Here is a 26811-nt window from a genome sequence, read left to right on the forward strand (position 1 = left end):
AGGGGGGAGTTTTATTTTTAGCATTTGCCTCCCCCACACCGCCTCCCCCTCAAAGGTGAACTTTAAGAATAGTGTAAACGGATTTAAAAGAGCAAATGTGTTATGTCTCTTTAAACACACATAGCAGAACCCCCCTGGAAAGATGACAGAAATGCTGATTTAAGAAGTTGCCGCGTTCCTGAAAGGAAAACCTGGGCTGCGTTCCCTTCTCAATGGTACTCGCGGGCGCGCAATGAATGGAGGGAGGGCTCCAGCACAGCTCCATTGCAATCGATATCAGAAAATGACTCTCGGTGATCATTACAAAAAGCTTCTTTTAAAATAGGAATAAGGAATCAATATTTCTACCCAGCAGAAAATTTCCGTAAACCCTATTAATAAACGATCTGCATTCTTTCACTTCCAGTTACTCCTGCTGCCTTTGGAAGTTGTTTAATGCCATTTGAACCACGTTGCGAGTCTCTGCCAACACCCCGTGAGAGGCGGTGACCCAGCCCAGCAGCGGCGGACGTCAGGGCCCCCAGCCACACCGCCGGGTGCTGCTACCCAACCTCTTCTGGGATGGGAAAAGGGAGAAATAAGGCATTTTTCCACGTTCTCCAGCTCCAGCACTGCCGATTCGCCCTCCCCAGCACACTGTCCCCACACTCCCCTAGGCACTGGTGCTACGGCTGTGTCCATAAGCTGGTTTGGAGCGAACCAGAGTTATCCCAACCCATTTCTGTGACTCTACGTCTTGGTCCATGCTCTGAGCAACAGGTAGATGCACAGACACACACACGTGCAGGGGAGCCCCAAGCCCCACCTGTATGGTTTGCACCATGAGAACCACTGGTCTAAGCGTCAGGGTCTTGGGCCGAACCCAGAGGCCTGAGCTTTTATGCCTCTAACTTTGTTCTTCAAGCAGTTCCTTGATCCTCTTGGCACATTTACGCTCCCCCCAGTCCCTGCCTGGCCAGACCGGAGTGGGAGCAGGGGTGCCGCACGCCGGAGCCGTGCTGCTGGCAGACGTGGTGGCGCGGCCCTGTGCGGCCCCGCTGCCCTCAACCACGTCACCAGCCTGCGGCAGGGGCTCGGGAATGGGGCTGCTTGTCCCGGGAGACCAGGGGGGTCGGCTCCAAGCTGGGTGGTGGCTCCCGCATCACCCCCATCACTCGCATCCTGCGCACCAGCGAGCAGCTCCCCCAGGCAAAGCTGGGGGTGCAGGATAACACAGCGGAACGTCTCGGTGCCTAACAGCCCGATCGGTGACTGCGTATTCATTGTCTTATGAAAACCAACTGCCTGTTCCTAGGCAACCCGATCAGCGAAAATTTCAGGTTTATACAATTTTCATTTAGGTAACATAAAGGTTAACTGACTGTAATGGGAGTATTTTAAACAAACCCACCTACTCCTCCCCTTTCTGCTGCAAACCTCCACAGACCGTATTTACTTTGCTTGCTTGCAACACTTCCCGAAGCTACAACGCTCAGACACTGCCAAGGCTGTCAAAACACGCGCTTCTTGCAAACAGGCTGCCCCAACCCAGTGAAGTTTGGAGCAAAATTCTTCTGGAGTTCATCTTTTGCTACTTTGCTGCCCAGAAGCGTTTGGGTCCCCGCGGGACAAGGACAGAGAGGGACCGGGGACGGCTGGCGCAGGGATGTGTGTGAGCACAGCCCGGACACCGCTGCACATGGGAAACAGGGAAAAGAGGGAAAAGGGGCAAGCGGGAGCAAGAGCAAGATGGGTGTTCAAGAGACCCACTCTCTGGACATCCCGAATCTCGGGCACAGCCACAGCAAGGCCAGCGATTCCCTCCGTCTCCTCTTCAGTGCTATCAGGGCAGCAAGTCCTCCGTGAGACAACCCCCCAGCGAGAGCTGCGGCGAGGACCGGTGCATCCTCCAGCCAGGGCCAGCACCCTCCACACCCCGTCTGTCCCCTGCACACCCACGGACACCCTCAGACGCCCACAGGCACGGCTCGGTGCAGGCACACTACTGAGAGTGCCACGGCGAGCTCCACGGTGCCCCACTGGGCTCCCAGGCCCTGGTAGTAAGAAAAAAAGAGAAAGAAAAGTAAACAGAAAACTTCCCATCAATGAATTCATTGAGCAGCCGCTCACACGCTGAGGTGCTGCTGCCGGTGCGGTGCTGGGGACAAGGACAGCGCAGGAGATGCGTGTCCAGCACCAGCCCCATCGCCGCCCCGCAGGGACGAAGCCTTCAGAGCTTCCCAGGGAGCCTCGATGGTGGGTTTCAGCCTAATCGGGCTGTGTGCCCGCGCCCCGCCCCCCCCCCCCCAAAACCTCGGTGCCCCCAGAAAGCCCCCCAGCCCAAAGGGGTTAGCCTGCTGCTACCTCCCCTCTCCAGCAACCGCCCCCGAGAGCCGGGGACACAGCGAGCTCCAGGACCTCCCCGCCGCCCGCTCGGCTCGGCAGCACCCGCTCTCACTGGCCCTCGCGGGTGGTTAATCAGAGGGACATTTAACAGGAGTATGCCGATCTCATTTCTCCAGCCAAACGAGCCCGGGGTGAGCACCACAAGTGTGTCATTTCATTTCACAACCACGTTTTTTTCGGGTCCGCCACCACTCCAAATGTCACGGCGGCATTGGTTACACCTCGCGGCCGCTCGTGCCGCAAACAGTCAGGATGATAAAAACAATCTAGCCTGGCTCGACGGACAATTAACAGGAAAATGAAGTTTGGATTAGCGCCGTTAGAAACAATAACCCAGTAATTAGCTTTTGCAACCACGAAACAGCCTACCGCTGCTCTCTGAAAGACTAGCGTAATTTATGATTTTCACAGCACACGAGGATATAAAGGGAATGGCAGCAAGCCGCAAAGAAGTTTTAACTGGGATTTAAAGGGGAAGAAAAAGTCACCAGTAGGAAAGAAAAATAATTCCTAGGCCTTTGTAAACAAATATACCCCATATAGAGGGCAAAAATACTCTCCGTTACCCAGCAGAGACTCCTTCCCCCTGGGAGGGATGCCGTGCAGGATACGGAGCCAGAGCTCTGCCATCCCTCAGGAAGGGGCTGCATGACCCTGGCCCCACAGCGCGCCACAGTGGGATTTTTCCACTCCCCATTGAGCACCATCAGGCTTTGAGGTGCTCGGCAGAAGCTGCTCACGCACTGTCCCATCGGCAAATGGGGAAGATGCAGCAACAGGAGGTGACGCACCATGTTAGGGAACCAGCGGCGGGCTTGGACGGTGCCTCTTCCCCAGCAGAGGCAGGAAAAGGGGGCCATCCCACAGCTACGCTTACGCAAGGGCAAACCCTGGAGGCAGCGGGGACGTCACACATGTGCCGGCAAACGGGACATGCGATGGGGCTTCTCCAAGAGGGAATGGACATGGATTTATGAGTCAGTGCTCAGCCCCGTACCGAATCACCCCCAAGAGCCCGCCCCACGCGGGTACTCTGTACATAAATCTGGATCTCGCACAAACTTTCAGCTCAGCGTTTCTGTACATCTTAATAATTTCCAGATTTTTTCCACCTCCCCTGCATGAGGGATGTGCTTCGCTTTCAGCAGCCTAACAAAGAAAGTTTTAACTCTAGGGCTAAGAAAAAAAAAAAAAGGCAGGGAAACTAAAATTCACTATTTTTGTTTAGTCTAGTTTGGAGAATTAACATTACACTGGGGTACTCTTGGGTCAAGCTGAGCAGTCAAAGCCACTAGAACCCCGGACGGCTGAGATGGGGAGTGAAAAGCCTCTTATACCCAGCGCAACAAAACGGGCTGTCAGCTCTCAGCACCAGGATGTCTCAAAAACCCCACGGCTCACAGCTTTCCAGGGAAACCAGGGCTATTTTGAGGAAAGCAGAATGCGCACATATTCACAATGCACAAAACCCCATTTTACCACCCAAAGACAAGGCAACTTTGTCTTGCCAGCAACGTGCGATTCACAGTTAGCTGAGATTCGATTACCTTGGGGAGGCCACGGCGTTCATGCCTCGGCAAGCCAAAACCAGCGCTCCTCTAACAGAGCAATCTGTATTTGCCTGGTCCTGCCGCAAAGGCAGCAGAAGAAACGTTATAAGCATATTTAAAAAACCCATTAGATCACTGACAAAAGTGGGGTGGGGATAATGGGGTCAGAAGCTGCTCAGCGTGTTCTCAGACCGTAAGAGGAGAAGGTACGGGAGAGCAGAGTCGTCTGCCAGAGTTTCTTGCAACTCATCACTTCGGTTTGTCCCCAAAACACCTGATAACACCCGGTGCCGGGCAGCTCTTACTGTCCTGCGTGGGGTGGAGAACCCAGCCACCCTCGGAGACCCTGGCAAGGGCGGCGTCATGGTACAGCTCACCCGCTACATCATTGAAAGCACATTCGAGACCAACACTACAGAATGCATCCAACCTGCAAGCGGTCTGCAGTGTCCTTCAGCTGACAGACGGGGCTTCCAAAGCTACCGCGTCTCCAGCCTCACCACTAATGGCAGTGACACCTTGGGTACTGCCTGCCCAGCACCGCGTCCTACTGCCCTCACCCCTGCAATGAGCCCTCTGCAGAGAACCTGTCGCCATGACCATCGGCCTCTTCGCACGACAGTCACAGCAGCACCCGTGTACGCTCTCCCACAACACCCAGCCAAGCGTCGGGCTCCAGCTCTACCAGCTGGTCGTGATCCTGCAGCAGGAAACACCGAGCAGCGACGCTCCCCTGGGACTTGCTGACAACCAGACTCCCCAGAGTCAGGGACACTTTTAGCCTCGGTGCCCGTACGCCCCATTCACGATGACAGCACCCTTTTGGTAGGTCCTACAGATGTGTCAAATGAAGGGACAACCCCAACTCCAAAAAGCGTCCCAGGGATTACAGTAGGGTCCTTGAACTGGAGCTGCCACATTTAATTTCTGGCCACTGGAGGTTGTTTCTTAACTGTCCGGTGACTTGCTTTGAGTGTAAAATGAGGGTTATGCCCCCACGGAGGCCTGGGAGGGGTGAGGGAATGGCAAGGTGTGATGAGCTTGGGAGCTTTGCAGATTTGGGACAAAAGCATCAGAACATGCTTTCAGCACTCAAAACAACTTCCTCATAAGGGAGAAGGGTGATTCCTGGACCCAGGTTAAGCACCTGCCCATGCAAAAAGTCCCTCTTGTCCTGTAACTTGCCCCTTTGTCCCTTGACATGCCTTCTGGGCAAGCCACTGCCACATCTCCTTTTGAGCCCTACAGCCACTCCCTGACCCAGATGCTTCGTTCGCAGATACGGCAGGGTCATTTGGTCAAACCTCCCCGAAGACATCTGCTCCAGAACTAGGTACCTACAACACCCCCAGCCCAGGGTCCTACTGTAAACAGCTGAGCACCACGACACACATCACCCCTGCACTGTGCTCTGTGCATCCCCTCCCAGCACAGCCAGCAAACCCACCACCGCCCCCAGTAAGACACCAACCGGAGAGGCAGCAGGATCACGCACGAGGCCCAACACCGCATCTGGGGGTTGACCTCTGCCTTCCATGGTGTCCAGCTGGCAAAGGACCCGGTGGCTTCTCAAAATGTCTGTGCAAGGTCGGAGGTGGTTTGTTGGCTGCACGTTGTGTTTCCTCCGCTCCCAGTTACTGCAGGGACCCCGGACGCTGGTGGTCTTGTGCACCCTCCTGCCCTCTGCACGTGGTGTGAGCCTGGTCTTTCCAGGGATGGAGGTGCGTTAGACTATAAAGCATTTGGATGCAAACCCAAAGGCACATGGTGTGTGACACACACGTCTAAAACGTCACCACAGAGCAAAGGTGACACACACGTCTAAAACGTCACCACAGAGCAAAGGCTGCCAGTCTGGGGAGAAGCCTGAAAAGTGCTGATACATTAAAAAAAAAAAACAAAACCACAACAAAAAACCCACAAAACCCACAAAATCCCACCCTGAGAGAGAGAAACAGCCACAGGTGCTGCGCAGCGTCAAAGCCTATTTTAAACCAGCCGAACATTAACGTCAGCTGCTCCAGGGCCTGGCTTGAGATCCTGACTTCAAGTGCAAAGCACCCGGGCCAGGCTCGGCTCATCGCGCCGCTCGCCGGTACCCCCGAACCCCCGACGTGAACGGCTCTATCACAGTGCGATCTAAAGGAGAATACATTACCCCATCACATTTCTTTTCCAAGCTACTTTTGCACCCCTGTTTTAGAAACCCACGTTTCTCTTTGCAGAGCAGCCTGCTCGCAACAGAGGAACAATGTTCTGGGGACAGCTTGTTTGGGTTTTATTTGTTCCCTCCTTGCAATGTCTGGAGAGCATCTTTGGCCTCCCACGTAAATTCCAAGTTTCATTTATTAAATACCTCACTGGCATTTTCTTTTCACTTTCACACTGCTCGTTTAATATTACATTTGACATTCTAAGCTTTACGGATGGCAACAGAAGCAGAATGGGTGGGCTAAAAATAGCCTGCCGGGGAGACGGGAGGCTAGAAATAGGCTGGTGAACAACAGCAGCCCCGCTACCCTTTGCTTGCCCCCGCGCTTTCGGAAATGACAGCGTTCAGGAGATGAGAAAGAGGGAGCTCTGGGCAAGTCGGTGCCTGTGGAGCCGCGGATGCCCCAGCCGAGCAGCGCGGGGATGGGGACAGGAATGGGGTGTCCGTGTCCCAGCTCACCAAGTGTCTGCAAACCCCATTGCCCCAAGCTGGGGCTGCGAGAACCTGTCCTCAGCTCAGCACCAGAGGGGGACATGTTAAAAATGAAGCAGGAGCGGTCAAGTCTCCAAGGACGTCTGCGCCTAACTCTGACCCCCGGCCAGCTGTGTGTCACCGCCAGCCATCTGCACCAGCTCACTGTCACACAGGCGTGCACAAGCTCTCCTGCCCCTGCATGGGTTTGGTAATTAATCTGCAGACACATCAGCAACACGATGAGTCAGTCCCAAGACAGGATCATGTCTCATCTCCTCCCTCGTGGGCTGCTTTTAAAATTAGTGCTGCAGAAGAAGTGACAAGAAGAGAACGCTCAAAGCATCCTGGCATCTGGATCGTGCACCAAGCAGGCACAGAGAGCCGCCAAGAATATCTTTTAACTACGACAAAACACCAACAGCCTACACTGTTCCTTTTGCTCTTCGCGATGTTCCCCGAGTGTTTAGCGCCCTGTCCCGTCCTCCACGTTCCCTGCACTCCTGTTACCTTCCCGTGCAGCCTTTCACCTGGGAAGAAACCCTCCAGCGGCCCTCACACCACCCCTCCCCTAGCAGGGCTCTGCCAACAGCCGGGTGGGATCCGTACAGCGCAGGAGAGGCACCAAACAACGCGCTCTGCCCCACTGCCGCTTTCACCGGGACACACCAGCACCCTGCTGCTCCTTCCAGCACCTCTGCAGGGCCACAATGGGCAGGGTGGATCTGCGCCAGAGAAAAAACCCTTGTGTAAAATAACTAAACCTACGGAGTACGACGTGACACGCACCCACCCGCGATGAAGCCGTGGGAAAATCCTGGAGTGTGGCACCGCAGCTCTTCCCTCCCCATTGACAAGTCTTACCTAAATTTACATCCCAAGCGTTTCTAATTTGTCGCTGGGTCTGTCGTCTGGATGCTGGGGTGGGGGCGGTTGTGGCTCATTCTTTTTGTTTTGTTTTAAGGCAGATTAATCAGCGTTTAGTAACCACAGAGCAGAATGAGCCTCCCCCACAACCCACACGTGTCTCAGGCGAGGCACGGCTGGTGGCAGGCAGGAAAGCCCGGCAGCAGGAGGAGGGTGCTGGGGAAGCGGCGAGATGCTGGGACAGGGCAGAGGCAAAGCCCATGGCGCCCAGAGGCTCGCCGCTGGGCAAGGGGAACAGCCCCGGCCCCGCCATCCCGCCGCTCACTTTGCCAAGGGGACCCTCACTTTTATTTCAGATGCACGTTGCAGTGAGGAACAATATGAAGAATATTATTTCAGTGCCCTGGGAAAAATTAGCAAGTCAAATATTGAATCAGGCCTCCAGCATATGCCAAGGAGATTGCTTTGATCTTATCCACACTAAAAGCTCTATTATTGAATTTAAAGTCTGTGAACACATATCAGACCAATATACAATGCATATCTGAATACGCATTTGAGAAGCAAAGGATGTTTTGACAAAGGGAAAAAGAATATTTTAGCTGAAAATATCAAAGTTGCTGCATCAATTGAAACACAAATGCCCTTTTTCATCCAGCTCAGTGGCTTTACTGACAGGGCAACCTGCAACCTGGGACCTGACCGTCATTCAGGAGAAACTTCACCCGGGTCTGGCTCCTGGCTTGGGCCTGGGTGGAAAGCGATTGCGGCTCGATGGCGGAGAGCCGCGACTTCCCCGGGGACAGGTCCAGCGGGCAGCAGGAACATCAGAGCGGCCCCAGGACTTGGGAGCTCGCCCAGAGCAGCTACTTTGGGAACACAAGGTCTGTAGCAGCCACCCCAGTCCACTTCCCTCCCCAAACCCCCCAGCGCAGCCCTTCGGCACCTGCTGTGGCTCTTCCCAGGAGCAGGGCAGGAGAAGAGGGGCTTTTCCAAGGCTGGCCAAGATGCTGGGCAGGTTGATTCACACCATCTTCAGCCCTTTGGCTTCCCACACCAAAACCTGCTCCGGGGCAGCTGCCTGAGCCCGCAGACAACGCCTGCGCTCATGGGGGGACGGACACCCATCCTGCTGGCGGGGGGACGGGGGCAGGGTCCAAGCAAGCCATGGTCAAGGCTCAGCAGCCTGTTCCCATGACACCTCCGCCAGACACGGTGTGCCCAGCACCCAACTAGCCTCCAATGAATTAACCAATTAATTAACTGGGAGAAGGTTGTCCCAAAGGGCCTCCACTCAGACCTGCCTCCTGTCTGTGACAGAGGGGGAGAGCTCGCTGCCACCGACACGCGCTGCGGAACAGAATCAACTCACCATTTTATTATTGATTTCGTGGAAATGAATTTCACAGACTTTTTCCACCACGTCTTCATTTTCAAAAGTTACGAAGCCAAATCCTGTTTAATAAAGAAACAAAAAAGGGGAGGGGGAAAGGAAAATATTAGTCAAGTTAAACAATGTCCTTCTAATAAAGCGTGACTTAGCCATTGGGACTTCGGAAAACTTCCATAAAAATCTGCACGTGTAAATACACCTGCTGCCTATGGAGCTGTTAGAGACTAATGGAGGGAAGAAGCATTGTCTCGGGGAAAATTAATACGGTTCTTTTCCAGCTCTTCCATAGGATTTAATGGAGAATTAAAACCTCCTTATGGATTTTTTGATCCATCCTGCAGAATTTAATGGATAGTTACACCCTGGTTACATGATGGCTCAGAAACTCCAATAAGGCTGTATTTTCTTTTACACCTTATAGGTTTTTAAGAGCAATCTCTACAAAATCCAATTATATTCCTATGGAACCATATTGATTTTATCTCTTGTTTAATTCCACGGGACTTCTCCATTAGAGCTGACTCATTACACCACCCAAAAAAATACAAATCCGGGAAGACAGAAGATGATTCCTCATTTACCCCTACTAAGGAAAAAAACCACCAATGCTTCCCCAAACACGCAGCGGCACTTTGTGTCTCCATTCGCTTTGAGAAACCACCACCCGTCCCCGCTGCATCCCGTGCGGATGCAGCCAGCCCCGTGGGTCAGCCAGGCTCCGGAGGTGGTTATTTGTCCCTTTCTTCCTGAATTATTTCCTCTAATACCTCATCAGGACATCCTGAGGCCTCCAAGAAACCATTACGTTTAAGGCTTCTGATCTAATCATTCCTCTCTTCGCCGCTGCTGCTTCAAAGGACCCGCGGATTCAGGCTGGTTTGGGGCCGTTTGATGCCTGCTGCCCGCCTGTAGCTCTACACCGTATTTGCTCTGCTGCGGCCACGCGGCTGCGGAGACACCACACGAGCAAAATCTGGCAGCCCACCACAGCTATACACAGTCATGTTCCCTGCTCATTCCTTAGGAAAAAAAAAAAAATAGAATCAAGCTAACAAACAAAAAACAATCTAACAATCTTACGTGCCACATTTCTGGCAAAGGCTTGATGAGTCAACATCGACACCAATTAAGCTAATGAAAGCTTAAAAATGTAACAACAGGATGAGCTTCATCCTCCAAACTGCACTGAAAACTCTGCCGGACTCAACGCTGGTGAAACGGCACGTGAAACGCCTTCGTGGCGCGGGGCTGTGCGCCAGAGCGGCCGCAGCCAGGGCAGCCCCAGCAGCAGCCCTCGACCCTGGAAGGAGGAGGGAGGGGAAATCAAGGCTGCCCGGTGTTTTTTCCATGAATGGTTTTGCCCAGCGAGCATCCCTCCGCTCAGCCACGCACGGCAGCAGTTTTGTCTTTGCTGACTCTGCCTGCCAGCGGCCGTGTGTCCGTCCGTCTGTCCCGCACTGCCCATCCCGACCCCGGCTGTTTGGGAATCATAGAATCTTCATGGTTGGAAAGGACCTTTGAGATCATCGAGTCCAACCATACACACACAAAAAACCCCTACAATCTCTGCCACTAGAGCATGCCCTGAAGTGCCAAATCCACATGTTTCTTAAATACCTCCAGGGATGGTGACTCAGCCACCTCCCTGGGCAGGCTGCTCCAGTGCCTGACCGCTCTTTCAGGAAAGAAACTCTTTCAGGAACACCGCAGTGACGCCTCATCTCGGCCCCATTTTGCTACTGACACTTCCCACCTGCAATGAGACCTTCCTGCTCCCCCGCCAGCGGTGCTGGGTGCCGTGGTCGCGTCCTGCCGGTCCCAAGCGCCACCCCCAACCCGCTCCCTCTGCCGGAGCAGGCAGGGTCTGTGCTGGGGTCCCAAATATCCTTTCAAACAGACACTAGCTGTGGGGCACAGCTGAAGATATTAAAACAATACGGGCTTTGGCAACCTCCAGGTAACAAGATACATCTCGCAGGCTGCAGCTGAAGCTCTACAGTGCATTTGCTGGCTCCCGCACCGCCCGAGGCTGGGTCTGAGCAGCTCCCAGCCGGCTTGTTTGGGAATGCACAGTACACGTAGCAAGGGTCCATCCCTATCTGGACTCTCTTCTTGGGGGAAAAACCACCAGAAATGGTTTCTAGATCTCCTCCAAGGCATAACACATCATCCGACAGCACATTGCACAAAACCCAGCGCTCAGAATGCTGTTTTACTTTGCACTTAAAGCATGTAGCAGCTTGAAGTATTTTACTTAAGTCTTTCATTTGCCTTCTAAATTACTCCATTTAAATCTACCTTAAACAGACCTGTAGTTAAAACTAAAATTTTTGTGGTTAACTGGCTGAATACGGCATCCCAGGAATCCCACGCCGGGCAGTTCCCGGAGCTGGGAGCAGCGCACCACCAGGGACCAGCTCTGCCCAGCGCAATGAGACGGCCAGTCCGGGCCTACAAGTCATTAATTGTTTGAGCACCAGCAACATCTTCATCGTTAGTGATTCATTAGCGAGTACTGCGGTTGAGGATTTCTCTTTCAACTTTTGTCAGGTCTGGCTGCCAGGATGGAGGAGAGGGAGGGAATTTGGAGGAGATTAGCCTTAATATGCATAACACCGCAAGAAAGCCCACCGCAGTCATTACGCATTTGGACTCGGAAACAAGTTTCCCATTCTCATCCCACTCCATATGGCTTAGACACAGGTTTATCAAGAAATGATTTGTCTGATTAAATCAGACAGCCACCCAGCTTTCTCCATTTACAGATTTTATAACAAGAATAAACCAACAATCTATAGGTGTCAGCACTCATTTGCAGGTTTTTAGAAGATCCATGCCGTTTGGCGCAGGCCAGTCTGGCTTGGCAGGACAAACCAGACGGGACTGGGGCTGTAAGAAAACCCACCACCACCGTTATTCCTTCCCCTGCAGAGCCGGAGGATGGGCAGGACGGGCAGCTCCAGCGTGCCGGGCCCAGAGCCCAGGCAGGGCACTCGATCCGCACCTAAAGGCTCCCTGTATTTCACCTTTACCATCACCGACATCTTTAACTGACTGGGAAGCAACCAGAGGATTTTATGCTGCACGCGTACAGGCACTTAAAATCCATAGGCTGCTATTCGAAAGATGCTATCGCTCCTCAAATGAACAATCCCCAAGAGATCGTATGTCCCAGAATTAAAAACTTCATAAAAGTGACGGGTAATGGGTCCTTTTTTTTTTGTTTCAGTTTTTGAATATCAGATTCCAACTTTTAATAATTATACACACAAAAAAATAAAACTGCATGCATGCCTTATTAGTTAGCATAATGAATACACGCTCATTTTTAAATCACCAAAACTCTCAGAAACCTTCCTGGACTCAATAGACAATTATTTCTTCTGAGAGGTACTAAGAGTCAACAAAAAAATGGTTCTCGGAAAGTGTATGAAAAAGATTAACACAAAACAAAGAAGGCTGTTTAAAATGGTGACATAAATAGGATTCCGGTTGTCAAGGAGCACACATTTTAAAATGAAATTATACCGCATCCTTCTGAATGAAGCTATTATTGGAAGCTAACAAGCTCTATTTAAGAGATAAGCATTTAACAGAGTCAAACGGTTGGGTTTTTTATTCAAATGAATAAAACTGAATATTCATTTGAATAATCTTTTCTGTAAAAGAAAAGACAAAGAAGAGGGGAAAAATAAAGTAAGAGGCAAACAGATGCCCCCAAACGAGAGGCTGCGAGCCAAATGCATCACTAAAGGAAGCTGAGACAAGTATTCATGACCTTCAGGTGAAAACACCCCCCTTCAGCATCTGCTCAGAAGAAGGAGTCATCTCCCTGCATTCACGGCTGGGTAACAGGCACTGACAGGTGCTGCAGGACGCACGGGGGGATCTCCCGAGCCCGGGGCTGGGAGTAAACCGGTGCCTGGAAAGCCCAGCAATTCACAGAATCACAACAGGGTTAGAGTTGGAAGGGACCTTACAGATCATCTAGTTCCATGCTACCTCTGCTCAGGGTCTCTCTTCCTCCAGATGCACGACGGCCGATGGCTTCAGGAGCGGCACCTCCCAGCGTGGCAGCCCTGCCGAGGGGCCAGGCGTTTCCCTTGGGCCATCCATTCCAGAGAAGTGCCGGAAGATTTCTCAGCCCATCACGCCCAAATCACCTTCCTTCCTACCTCCCCAGGCACACACCAACATGGAGACACTCAGGACATCTAGGAAACCATCCTGTTCAATCTCCATGGCCGTGCTCATGGCTGCTCTGCAGTTTCCATTCGTATGGTCTGCAGAGACATGGAGATGCCAAAGTCTCATTTCAGAGGGACGGTGATGAAGGCTGGGGCTCCAGGCTCTTGAGGAGGACAGCAGAAGTGCCAGCCGGGGAGGTCCCTGGCAGCAGGTTTTGGTGAGAGGACAGTTCACTTCCAGCATCCATGGCGCTGAGCGGGCAGTCGGTCTGCTCCTGCCCACCGGGGACTGCACAGGAGGCCACTTCTCCAGGTGGCTTATTTTATTCGCTGGGACTCTCTGCATCCGCTAATTAGAAGCTGAAACGTTTGGGGGTCAATGAGCAGAGGGCGCAGCTGCCTCCAGCTGAAGTGGGGGGCACCCAGCACCCCCGCGGAGCAGGTCCCGTTCGGGCTGGCTGACAGAACCGGGACTCACTAAAGGGGATTTTTTTCACCAGGAAACAGATAGGAGCGTGTTATTGACAGGGGAGGGAAAATCCGGCAAAATACATTTCTTAGTGCAAGGCAAGACAGTCTCAAGTATCCAAATAACCCTGAGTTCCCCTGGAAACGTTCCCAATGTGCCTGCAGATGCCAGCCCAGACGCTTGATGTCTGACAGCCCAGGACACATCCTCCGACACAGCAGAGAGTCTCCTTTGATCCAGAGCCTTCTTCAGCCAAGGAGCTGCCCCGCTCTGTGGGTGCCCGGCTCCGAGCAGCAAAGCGGAGCTCGGCTGCAGCACGTTCTGCCACAGCTTTCCACAAACACGAGAAACACTGTGCGGAGAAAGTGACTGAAACCATAAAAAGATTAAAATAATTTTTTAAAAATCGGTAGAAGCCATAAATAATATTAAGAAGTCGTACTGAAGATACCAAATGTCAGTGCTCCTGTGTTCTGCATTTTGTTTTTTTCACACTCAAACCAACTATATTTCACACCTTTGTCGTCACTTGACAGGTTTTATGTCAACCTCGGTAAAATATAGCTGAGATGACGACACCATTGCTATGAAATATATCTACTTTCTCTTGCTAGTTGGCAGCAACTTTTCCACTGCCCGGGTTTTATCTGTGTGTACAGCGATATATATTGCAGCTGCGTTTGCACACACAGAGGACGTCACTCGTCAGCAGAATTACACGAAAGCAGCTTAGCGGGTTAAAGGTCTCGCTCTGTCAAGCCCATGCACGCGTTACAACCAGGAAAACAAGGTGATTGCATCCCGGCCCAGAAAGGTTAAAGCCAGGCTCACGCTGGGGTTAGTCCCGGAGGGATCTGAGCGGCAAACTGGGACCCCCCGCAGGCAGGGCAGCGTCAGGGCTGCCGGCACCTCCATCACCAGCTCGCAGCCCGGCACCCCAGCCAAAAGCCCCTTCCCCCGAGGCACACACTGCTGCCCACCGCTGCTCTGGGAGGAGGCTCCTCAGCCACCAGGAAAGATGCTCTGGGGGCTGAAGGCACTGGAAGGAGAGCCGGGGGAGCCTGTTCCAACTCCCAGGCTGTCTCGGGGTCACCCGACGATGCGGAGCAAGTCACTTCATCGCATCTGCCTCTGCAGTGCTGCTCCTCACCCAGGCTGTGCCTGTACGGGCTGGCGAGATGCGGGGTCCCTGCAGCTGGGACTGCCTCTTACTGCACTTACAGCACGCCAATGCGCCAGAGAGCTCCTTAAAGGGTTCTGGGAAGTAAGTAATCACCGAGGCTCTTTTGTGCCTGCACAATAATCCCAAAGACCAAGGGCAGGGCACAAGAGCATGAAGAGGAGCAAGGAAGAGATTTCCGTGGTCCACATCATGCCAATAAGCGATGCAGGCTCTGCTTGAATCTCATTCCCGCTGCTAGGCAAGAATTACCCGACGGTCGCCCGCTGGTGCTCTCATTATTGCAGGATCAGTCTCCTCTTACACAGGGACCGCAGTCCCGCGGCACCGTCCTGCTCCGGACTCCCGACCCAGCCAGCACGGTGCGAGCGCGGAGCGTGTCCCCGGGTCCGCACGGTGCCACCAGCGCTGGCGCTGCCTGACCAGCGGCTGCGCTGACAGCTGGGAACATCCAGCCTGACACCCGCGGCAGCACGCAGGGTTGTAAGGAGGAAATATGAGCCCAGGCTGCCTTCCCCCTTTGCGCTAGGTCGCAGTACCTGTCTGCGCATTTGGGTCTGCCGCAGGCCTCTGCTCTTCTCCCCACATTTAAGTTAATTCAGCTTCGAAACACAGAGAAAGGTCCAGTCCTGCTGTGGCATTATTTATGCACCTGCTTTCTTGTTTATACCCATAGTTTTGGCAGCTGGTCCTGTAAACCGTAATAAAATGCCTTTCAAAAAGTAAAAAAAAATTAAAAATGAAGAAATGCGACCAGACAAGCCAGGCAAAATAACATTAAAGCCCGTGTCAATTAATTTTTCCTCTTCTTGATAAACGAGCCCCATTCCATCCATTAATAATGAGGGAAGAAACAAGAAAAGTTGACACTAGTTTAATTTATTTTCTCAACTTGCCTGGCCATATTTCTCCCTGTTGCAAAGCTTTCTGGTGCTGCTGGGAATTGCAAGTGGCTCCCACACAGTCGATGCATAGATTGGTGTGAATCAATACCGCTCCGCTTTATTCACACATCCCTTGTAATCAGAGCGGAAAAAGTTACTTAGTAAACTACGGCGCATCCCAGACTGCCACGCCACCTTATAAAAATAATAATAATGATAATAATTATAATAATAAAAATAATAACAACCACCACCACCTGCAGGGGAGGGGGGCAGATGGGGACACAAAACCGAGACCTGTAATTGCTGTCACTGAATCTCATCTTTGCAGACAAACAAAATGACCCAAGCCAAGTGGCCGGGACATTTTAATTGCTCAGACAGCGACCCACGGATGTTTCTAACTTCTTGCTGTCTGCGAAGGTAATTCAAGTCATTACCCCGAGAGTCTGGGAACAGGGACCTGTGGGTTAATCCTGCCTCTAAGAAAAGCCATTTGTTTGTTAGTGCCAGAACCCAACAGCCAGGATTCAGCCCCGACTCTGCCGCCTCCTGATGCTGTGCCTTTGGAGAAGCTGCTTAAATCTTCCTTGTGGTCCAGATCCCACGTTTCTCCCCCCACCACCACCACCTTCTAGTCCTTTCCACAAAGTTTTCATCTGACCTACTGCAACCCAGCTCATTAAAGCTCAAAATTGTCTAGGATAAAACCCGTCAATTCTAACTTGTTGTTTCCTATTCTTCCGATTTCCTGTGCTGCAAACATATGAAAGGAGAGGTTTTGGTTGCCAAAGAAGCAACTCTCTCCAGACTCACAGAATACAGCCTTAGAATGAGACACACGCTGCTCAGATTTTACCTCCTTCCCTCTAAGGAGGGGTTTGCCGGGAAGAGCCGTGGCCACACCTGAAGGTCCCACCTGAAGGAATGTCCCACCTGAAGGCACCTCCTGCTCCGTGGAAAACATCATCTCACCCCACCCTCGTGACAGCCAGACTGGGAGAGGGATGCGCCAGGAGATGGAAGGGGAAAGAGAAGGTTAACACCTACGGTCTAGACTAGAAAATATCATCCTCATTTAACTGTAAAGTGTGCTCTCTAGCAGTGCTTCTGTGAATGACGCTCATCAAGACAGATGATTAGCCTGCACATCCATTTGGTGTTTATGTGCATCTTGGGTTGGGCACGGAAAATAGTCAGGTTCTCCTGGCAGGCACAGGCAGGTATTACTGCTGTTTAAAGCGTCAATATATACTCCATGACATGAGAGTAAATTCTCAAAATTAAATCAGCAGACAACTGCCTTAGATCAAAACCTCCATGCAAGGTGCTGGCGTTTCAATACCAGCGCGGCAGGAGAGCAAAGAGCTGAGGTCAGCGGCACAGCTGGATAAAGGGCACCAGCAAGACACTCCTTCGCTTTTGTTGTGGAAAGCTGCAAGGCTCAGGCTCCTGCTCCATCCTCCCACGACGGCGTGGCATTTGCACAGGGAGCACCGCTCAGGAAAGAAAAAGGCACCTTGGGATGAGCGGCTGCTGTGCCAGGCGGCAGCCTGCCCCTCAAACAGGCCAAAATCCACCCAAACTGGTTCTGGGGAGTGATTTTCCCTGACGAGAGGATGAAGGGTACAGGGACCTGTCCCTCTCTCAAATGACCCATTTTAACCAGAGATTTCCAGGCTGGGGGTGCATTGCCCTCCCCCTGCGGGGCCGGAGCCAGGACCCCGGTGATTGTGGCCAAAGCCCTTGCGGTGGCATCGGCCACCGGCACTGGCTGCGCAAGGGGAACCCTCCGTGTGTCACGCACCCCGCTAATGTAAGCGGTACCTGAACTTTGCGTAATAAATTTTTCATAACAACAAATCTTCATTAAAATTTTATTCTATTAACATTCTGAAATCAAACCAAAGCGCTGAGTACATAATGACTGAAACGCACACTACACGGCAACTTACAAAATGCCAGTTTTATCATATTGTTAATTAACAGAAACCATTAACGCATTCACAGATCATTTAGAAGCATTAGCGGTGACCTAAGAAAAATTGCATGTACGTGTGATACACTTACGTCTGCATTTTTTGCATCTGAATCTCCTACACAAATTCCCCCAAAGTTTGTTCCCCAATCAGCTTCTCCCCGTTGGAGACATGATGTCTCAACGGGCACATTTTTGTCAGCAGCTCAAGAATTAATGCGCGGGGCTGACATATGAGATACTGAAGGAGGAAGTTATCTCGGGCAGAGTTTGCTGTTTCATCCGTGTTTAGCTGCAGCTCCCCAGGAGCGCTGGGAGCAGGCCCACCCGTGCTCCTCAGCTTTTCACCACTCCCTTCGGTTCAGGTACGGATCTCCCAGCTCTCTAATGAGTCAGAAACGATGGGAGCGCAGCCGGGCGAGGGAAGCATGGCGTAAACTAACAGATTTCTTTTTGCCATCAAAGAAGAAAACCCCAAATGCTTCTGGAATTCAATTATCTGTCTACAATCAGAATGGGAACCTCGCGCTTCAAGCGAACCCTTCTGTCTGTCTGTCAGCGAGACCCGCCACACACAGAGCCAGTGGCAAACCTGAGCGCTGATTTCTGTTCCCGAAAGGAGCACCCTGCAGCCCCTCACCATGCCACAAGGCAAAACTGCCAGCACCGCTCCGACACCGCTCGCCACCTTTCCTACAGCCAAAGGGTGAGACCTGCCCGCGGGGAGCTGGAGGTGGACCCTGGTCCCTGACCCCATCCCTGTCCCTGCCAGCCCCACATGGCAGAGGACAAGGAAAAGGGAAGCAGCAGCAAGTGGCCGCGGGAAGGCAGGGACGATGGCCATCACTCCCCAGGTGCCGGCCCCGGTCAGGCTGCCCCGGCAGAAGCGAGAGCTGCTCCCAACGTGCCTGCAGCGGCCGCTGCCCGCCATGCACACAGTCCTGCCATCTTTATCTGTTTGCCTACAGGCGTCAAATATTCTCTGCCTGTCAATTCTTCCACAGTTTATTACCAAATTTCTAAAATATTACATTTTTTATTATATCCAAATTCACTTTATTGCATTTGACAATACAGATAATCACATACCATATGCTCTAATGTTTTGAAACCAATGCATGTTGACAGCAGTTTTTATTCATGATGCATAATTCTATCCAGGGCTGACAAAGGCGGCGCAGCACCGAGCCTGGTGTTACGGTTTTGTTGTTGGGGGGGATCCTTTTTTCCATTTCCTTTTCTTCATTTTAACAACAGATTTACAATACCGGGAGGAAAAATGCTTTGCTTTCAGTAGAAATAGGAAATTGGCTGAAAAGATGGGCTTATCAAAGAGATGTCTTCAAAATATTAATAACAGGTGGGGGTTGGTTATCATAATTATTTGCATTTGAAACTTGCTGCTAATGGGGTCAGGGAAGCATGACGGCTCACCGGCGGGTGTGGGCCGGACCCCATTCCTGCACACCCTGCCGCGGTCCCTCCTCTCTCAAACCCACTCCTCTTCCTGAGGGAGATGGTAGGAAGGGAAATGTGGGTACGCCTGGCGTGTCCCAGGATGGCCAGGAAGGGTCCCCACACGAAGGAGACGCCTGGGCAAGCGCTACCTAAAAGAGTTTGAAAGCCACAGGTTCTCGGAAACATCTCATCAACAGGGCAAAGCCCTACAGCCTTTGTCTAAACCCCACTGACTTGAACAAGATGTGAAATTAAACATATGTTTAAGGGCTTTCCCGAACGGCGTCCTCCATTCCTATCACTTCTTCCTGCCCTTCCTCGAATCATGAAAAGCACGGGCTGTAGGCAGAGCTGAAGTGATGAGCTGGAGAAGCCCCTCGTGCTCCCCCCACCTCCCCGAGCTGAAGGACCATGGAGACCATCGGTTCCTCGTTAAACCGCCGGGAGAGGAAAAACCCAAACAAACCCCAACTCCCAACCACGGTGTTCAGGCAAGAGATTCAACACCTTGAAAGATGGCAACACTGTGCAAACCAAACAGGATGCTATGTCTAAATTAAGCCGTAATGACCTGCTCTGAGGTCTTTATTAGCCAGGTAATGATCATTTAAGAGGAGGTTACTATCTTGAGCCAAGGGCACCTAATACCATTACTGAACTTGTTAAAACCTGCCAAGCAAGTCATTATTTCTGACATTATTTCTTTTTCTCTTAACACAGCTTTCTACCTTTCCCCTTGTGGTGCTCGGCCGTAAATCACGGGAGGTGGTGATCACGCAGACTCGGTGGCCCTTCCCCAGGAGGCCAAATTGAGCTCCTGCTCACCACGAGCAGGCTGAATACAAGACAAATACACGACAAGAATAAAAAGCATGCTTTGAAAAACTCTGATCTCAAAAGGCCCACAGAGACAGGCCCCAGTAGAGCAGAAGCACATAGCGAGTAGTGGTCTTCACAGCCCGGTGGCCTCAAAGAGCCGGTGGGCCTTTGGAAGTCATTTACAGTTGGCATCCAAGGATATGCCACTTGGCGCTGCACGCGATTCACAGGCTGCATGGACCACCAGCATTTTGGCTGGGAAGAGAGGAGCTTAAACAACAGCCCAGCCCTGACAGATTTTTGGGGTGGTGAGAAAAACAGCAGCTTCGGAGTCCATGTGGGAGCTTGGGGCGAGCTCACCCAGGGACAGCCTGGCTGGTCAGAGGACGCCACTAAGACCTACCGCTTCCCCAGGCCAAGAGCTACCAGGTAGCCAGGCCACGGGCAGATTTACTGCGGACTTTGGGAAGGACAAGACGTTGAGACATTTTCTTGCTTGCCCCAGTTATGCCCCCCCAGGAAAACAATACTTGCCCATCCTTGAGCTCTACGGATGCTCACGTAAGGAAAAGAAAAAACCCAAAGGAAGCACTCAGCTGCTCTACGACCTCCCAAAAAACCTCTCCTCACGCTTGCCCCCATCCCGACCTGCTCGCCTGGCCCAAAGCAGGGTCCCTCCGGCTGTTCTCTGCCTCCCACCGGGGCGATGGCTCCCGGTGCCCGGATCCTGGCGACCCGAGCTGGAAAGGAGTGGAGGCGGCCACGTTTTACAGTAACCCAGCGTGGACAATATTATGAATGACACCCGCAAGCTGCCAGCTCAGGAACTCATTACTGTCAAGGTACAACATGGCTGGCTGCCAGGCCCCCAGCTTTCACACTCGCTATGCCAGAACATCCACACACAATTTAATTGCATTATAATTTCAAAAGTGCTTTTCAAACTGGAAAAAGGCATTCACTGATTAACCAGCGAAGAGCAAAATTGTTTATGAAATTGAATACAAAAAGCTACAGAAATGTAATTGGGTCGTTCTAGCACCTAATTTTCAAGCCATTTTCCCACTTATTTAATCACGAGATACAAAAGGAACTAGTGAATTGACTTCATACTAATTAGATTACTCCCCGCGATACTCCAGGCCTGTATTCCAACTGGTTGATAGCGCTGCTTTAAAAGGAAACAAAAAAATGTAGCAACAGCTTGTCTGGGGCCATAACGCATTTGTTTCCCATCAACCCTCTCTTACCAGAGGGCCATAAAATCCAGGCCAAATTCCCCTAACCTGCCGTAGCCAGTCACACAGAAACCGCTAATTGTCGTGGAAAGGAATGAGGAACGTTTGCAGAGGATGGTGGCTCCCCCTGGCGCGGGGCCGAGGGGGGGTGACAGCCCGCAGCTGCCCACCACGCCGAGCATCACCCCGGCATCCCGCGGGCAGCCCTGGGAGAGCAGGGAGCGCCCGCAGCTGGAATCAGGACCAGGTGAAGGTGTCACAGGTGACGGAGGAGGAGAGGCTTCCCCAGTTGGCTGGGATGTAGGGATGGACATTCGGGTTCCCTGAGCAGGGACAGAATCGCAGAATGAGAGGGGTTGGAAGGGACCTCTGGAGATCATCTCCTCCAACCCCCTGCCAGAGCAGGGTCACCCAGAGCAGGTGGCACAGGAACGCGTCCAGGCGGGTTTGGAATGTCTCCAGAGACGGAGACTCCACCACCTCCCTGGGCAGCCTCTGCCAGGGCTCTGCCACCCTCAGGGTAAAGAAGTTCCTCCTCACGTTGAGATGGAACTTCCTATGGTCAAGTTTGTGCCTGCTACCTCCTGTCCTGTCACTGGGCACCACTGAGAAGAGCCTGGCCCCATCCTCCTGACACCCAGCCTTGAAGTATTTATAAGCATTGATAAGGTCCCCCCTCAGTCGTCTTTTTTGCAGACTAAAAAGACCCAAATCCCTCAGCCTTTTTTCGTAAAAGAGATGTTCCGGTCCCCTCATCATCTCGGTAGCCCTTTGCTGTCCCCTCTCCAGCAGTTCCCTGTCCTTCTTGAACCGGGGAGCCCAGAACTGGACACAGCCCAGAACTGGACACGAGCAGGAGGAGTGCGTCTCTGCTCTCCCTCTTTGGCTGCTCCCAGACGGTCGCAGGAAAACCCCAACACGGGGTTTTCCTCTGGGTCTGGCCAAGGGGGAGAATGTCCCTTCCAAAGCCGCCACGGAACTACTGCCGGGAACACCTAAGCTGTTTAAAAAATGCGGTGCAAGGTCACCTCCGGATAGAAAACGTTAGTAAATTTGTCAGCAGCAAACCGAGGGAGCGATGGGAGGAGTTGTGTGCAAAGACGTATTTCTGCACCCAAAACCCGTCTTTGCAGGGGAGCCCAGCCCGAGGGTCCCTGGCTGCCTGGTGCTCCGGCCACTCGCCAGAAGCCGGGGAGAAACAGCTCCGGCAAAAGGAGTCGAGGAGAGCTGGGGGCTGAGCGTGCGTGAACCGCGCCGTGCTCTGACTTCACCATCACTGCTTCAGGACAGCCACACACCCCCAGGTTTCAGCAAGGATACCAGGAGCTGTAGGCGCGTTATCTTATTTTAAATCAAGTCACTAAACTAAACAGGAGCATTTTACTGAGCCTCCGGTTTACTAACGACCGGTGTTATGAAGATACACGGGCAGACACGCACGCTCCTCCACAGCGTACACTCGCAGAAGTTTCTTTAAAGCTGCCCAAGACCCACTCTGCACCTGATACAATCTGCTCACAGCTTTTTTCACTAATTTTAAATTTTATTAGGTGCAACATAATTGATTATATAATCAAATGTAGAATGTACATTATCAAGATATTGTAGCACTTCACAGGCCATTTAATCAGCATATCTGGGACTGCGCCAAAATGAATTAGCTTGCATTAAATTTCAAGTACATATTATTGGTTGTATTTGTCTCCATGTTTAAGCAGGCGCTTGCTCTTACAAAAGAAATCTGAAATCCTTCAATTATAGAAATAGATTACTAAAAAAATGGAAGTACGCTTTCCCAGAGTTGCTTCTTCTGCGACAAAGAGCCCAGAAAAGCTCGCTCCCTGCCAGACAATCACTGCGACTGACAAGGGAGCAGAAGTTTTTAGTATTTATCGACTTCGCAAAAGCAGAGCATAAAACTATGAAGTGCCTTTCTATTTTGAGGATGCAGTTAACAAATCCAGGGAAAACAGAGAAGGAATGGGATGGTTTCTCCACCAGTACAGCCGTAGCCCTGCTCGTGGTGAAAGAGGAGGAACCAGAACATCTCCAGCGCTGCACGTTTGCTGTGCACTTGTGAGGGGCTTTCCACCCCCACCCATCCACGTACCCACTGGAGTGCCGCTAGCCTCAGCGTGCCTTTGAGGGAGGAAGACGCTTATCATCCTCCTCCTCACCTCCAAGAAACAGAGCTGAAACAGAGTTCATGCAGATGGAGACCTCCCACCCTTGTGTCCCCCCTGAGACCCTTTGGTTGGGCTCTGCACTGTGCTGGGGCCGACCATCCTCAAGAGCGTGCATGAGCCACGTGTTTCCACATGTCCCACTGCACCCAGAAGCACGAACAGCAGCTCCTCTTCCTCCTCCCAGACGTGCCCCAGCTGGGTGTGCTGAGGAGACATACCTGGCATGGCCCCGAGCAAGGAGAGCCCTTCCCACCATGCTGGCCCTTGCTCCAGCCGCGGTGGGAAGCTCCCACCAAGCTGAGCAGCCCCTGCTCAGTTCCCGTATCCTCAGAACCAACCAGTCCCTCCAAACAAAAAAAAGACATTTGCAAAGACAGGGATTTCTGCTTGATTTCAGCCAGCGGAGAAGCACGAGGCAGCTCCACGGTGAAGGAACGAAGCCAAAACCCGTCACCGACACTGCTCCTCTCCAACGCACCAGCCAAACCCAGAAACTTCTCCTTGTTCCTGCCTCCGAAATTTAATTACCGCCGCCGGAGAGATCAGGGGCGCAGCAGCTGCCAGAGGCGCCCCGAGAGAAATGACGTGTCTACAGAATTGACTTCGCAGGGGGAAATTTTTCAAGCGGCTGCGAGGCTGCGCTCAAGGTGACTCCTGCCTACCTGGGTAGTGCAGCAGCATCGCGACAGCCCAGGGCCGAGGGGCGACAGACCCACCGCGCTGGGCCGGTGTCCCCCCCAAAGCACCGTCATCTCGTGCCACCCTGGGCTCACTGGCCAGACGGTCCCTGCGGGGGACAAAGTCCTCCCTCCCAAACTGCAAGGATGCAGTGCAAAGCGAAGGACACTACTGTCAACGTGCAGCCATCTTCTTTCCTCTCGTTAACACACACGCATCAGCCAAGATAAATGGGGAAGCGAAAGGCCACACTTTACACACGGAGGGACCCTCACTGCACAAAGTCCCTACTCTTCATCAATCTGCTTTTCAGAGCTGTGATTTATCTGCTGTATTTGCATCTCACCTCCAGGTCAAATGTTGCCGCGTGCAAAAACCAATGAAATACTCGACGGCGCCGTTTCTTACAGGTCTGCAGGTTTCACCCACCCGGGGCCGCATTCCACCGCGCTGCAAGCCCCGGCTGGGAAGGAGAGCGCGCACTCCCCGTTGCCCTGCTGACTCTGTATATCATAATGCAAAGGAATAAAGAATTAGGCACCAAACAGCAAAAAAACCCATTCAAGGAATTGAAATAAATACTGACTGGGGTCAAGGGAAATACCAGCAAAAATGAGAAGCTTAGCCTCAGGTTAAAATAATACCTTTGAGTTGAGCAGTATGACCCCTCCAGGCTATAGCTTCAGGCAGCACACAACATTCTTGGACATTATTAATATCCTTGGCCAGGACTCCATCCCTGCTGCTCACGCACCGTATCAGTATTTGCCTAAGCAAACAACATATACTACTGTGAGAAAGAGAGTCTGGCTATGACAGATGCTTTGAATATATGCACCATTTGTTCCTCTGGATACACATGTAAAGAGCAAAGTATTTACTGAGCTATTCCTGGAAACCAGCTCCCACCACCGAGGAGAGGTCGGCACGCTGCAGCCTGGCCCAGGGGTGCGAGATACAGCCTCAAACATCCCTGCAAATGCTGACACAGCCACGTTTTTTCCCCCCTGTGCAGGGGTTAAAAAACAAGAAAAAAGTTCAAACGCCTCTGGTGTGCCATTCCCAGGAAAGCTCTGATCAGAAGACAGAGAGGAGAGGGGGGGAAATCGCCCTCTTTTAATATAAGCTCAAAGTCTGCTTTTTTGTTCAAGACCACAGGCACAGAGAGATAACATCAATTCCTTCGGTACATAAATGCTTATCAGAGCGAACAGGTTCAGCTTTAGCATGCACTTCAAGCAAATGATGAATTACATTAAGATAATCACTTTCTTACATATATATTTAGAGTTGGTATACGGGGGAAAAGGCCTCATCAATTACATTAACGCCATTTAGAAATTTGTGTCAGCTTTTACTTGACAACTTGAGAATCGCCTGTAGATTGAAGGGAGAGGGACTCGTCCCAAAGGCACCTTTACCGAGTAGGAAAGCGGCGGGTGGCGGTGTGGAGGGTGGCTTTTCCCCCCCCCTGCTGTCGGCGAGCGCGCCGAGTGACGTCTCATCGCTCCGCCGCGCCGGGAGCGCCGGCATCTCTGTGGGGCGACAAGCTGTCGAGAGCCGAGACGCACGAAAATACGGCTGAATTGGCGGCGTTAGCAGCGGCTGCAGAGCAGGCAGCGCTGCTCCTCGGGAGTCACACGAACAATGCTCACCTGTTTACTCCTCCGAGCACCGGCAACCCTATTTTTCCCTTTTCTTTTCCCCCGGCAACGTCTGTATCAAAAGGAGACAGACTTCTCTGAAAGACCCTGCGGTCAATTTGCAGGGCCCTTTATCGCAGAAAGCTGGGCTTTGATTTCAATGGCACTACACTTTTTTTTTAAAGGCACTATATAAAGAAGAAATCTTCAATCACCGTATATAGACTCTTTTCTTTCCCAGTATGCCAGATGCAACCTGCTGTGGAAATGCACAGTTTAGAAGTGGAAGGCAGGCAAGCAAAGGGCTCTAACAAGCACCTTACATCGGAAGAAAAACAAAGGCCGCATAATAAGGCTCTCCAAAAGAACTGACAAATAAATAAAAATATTATGTAGCCCATGCACTCACAGAATTAAACCCCTGCATGCTCCCCGAGGCTGGAAAACGTACTCTTCTGCCAAGAGAATGCAGCCGAAACACAACTTTGCTCTCACGTTTTTGGGGTTTTGTTGGTTTGTTTGAAGAATGCTACAAACCAAAGGATGCTTCTGGAAGCATCTGCTGCCCCGTGCTCCCAAAAATGCTCCAGGGCTCCCCTAACCGGAGGCAGGGCACTGCACGATGCTTCACACTCATCGAACCTTGTGGACACGATGCCTTTATGCCAGCACCTGTTCCCATCTCCCCACGGGGACTCCCCTCCCCAGGCCAACAGCACCCTGGGCCCGTCCAGCCCCTCCGGTGGTCCCCAGGGTCGGCTACCTGTCGGCCTCGCAGGACCCTGCCCGCACACCCCAAAGGGTCTTTGGCAGAGCTCACACTCCCCGCTGGGCTGGCAGGCATTTCTGCAAGCTCCCTACGCACCAGACCCACTTCTCAGCCTTTCCTGCTGCTGGAGGAGGGTTTCTAATATCTTGCAAGGAGGTTCCCTTAATTAGCATTACCTAACGCAGCATAGGATCCCCGCCACGTCGTGCTGGTGGCTGCTACACCAGCTCCTCATTAACATCATGGACACCCGCAGCCCCAGCGCCCCCCAAAGCCCTACACTCCCCTTCTGAAACCGGGCAAACCGCTTTGCTTTTACAGTAATAGTTCCGGATAGTCAGGAGTCGTCAGATTTTGGATATGTCCAGGGGGCAAAGGCTGACAGTGGACATTAAAAATATACATGTAAAAGTTTTTAACATGGCATGTATCTTTTTTTGTAAG

At 52.0% G+C, this 26811-nt stretch overlaps 1 protein-coding gene across 17 annotated transcripts in view; it reads right to left on the minus strand.

The window, feature by feature from the left end:
• Positions 1 to 26811, minus strand: part of MSI2 (musashi RNA binding protein 2) — a 251924-nt gene that overhangs the window by 47005 nt on the left and 178108 nt on the right. For all 17 annotated transcript variants that reach the window (XR_012588490.1, XM_074595968.1, XM_074595967.1 and 14 more), the window contains exon 8: positions 8858 to 8940. Coding sequence is in view for 16 of the 17 variants with exons in the window: in XM_074595968.1 (XP_074452069.1) it covers positions 8858 to 8940 (83 nt within the window). In the remaining variant the exon portion in view is untranslated. The remainder of the gene's footprint in view (positions 1 to 8857; positions 8941 to 26811) is intronic.

This window comes from Larus michahellis, chromosome 7 (genome assembly GCF_964199755.1).
Source record: "Larus michahellis chromosome 7, bLarMic1.1, whole genome shotgun sequence".
Taxonomy (NCBI): domain Eukaryota; kingdom Metazoa; phylum Chordata; class Aves; order Charadriiformes; family Laridae; genus Larus; species Larus michahellis.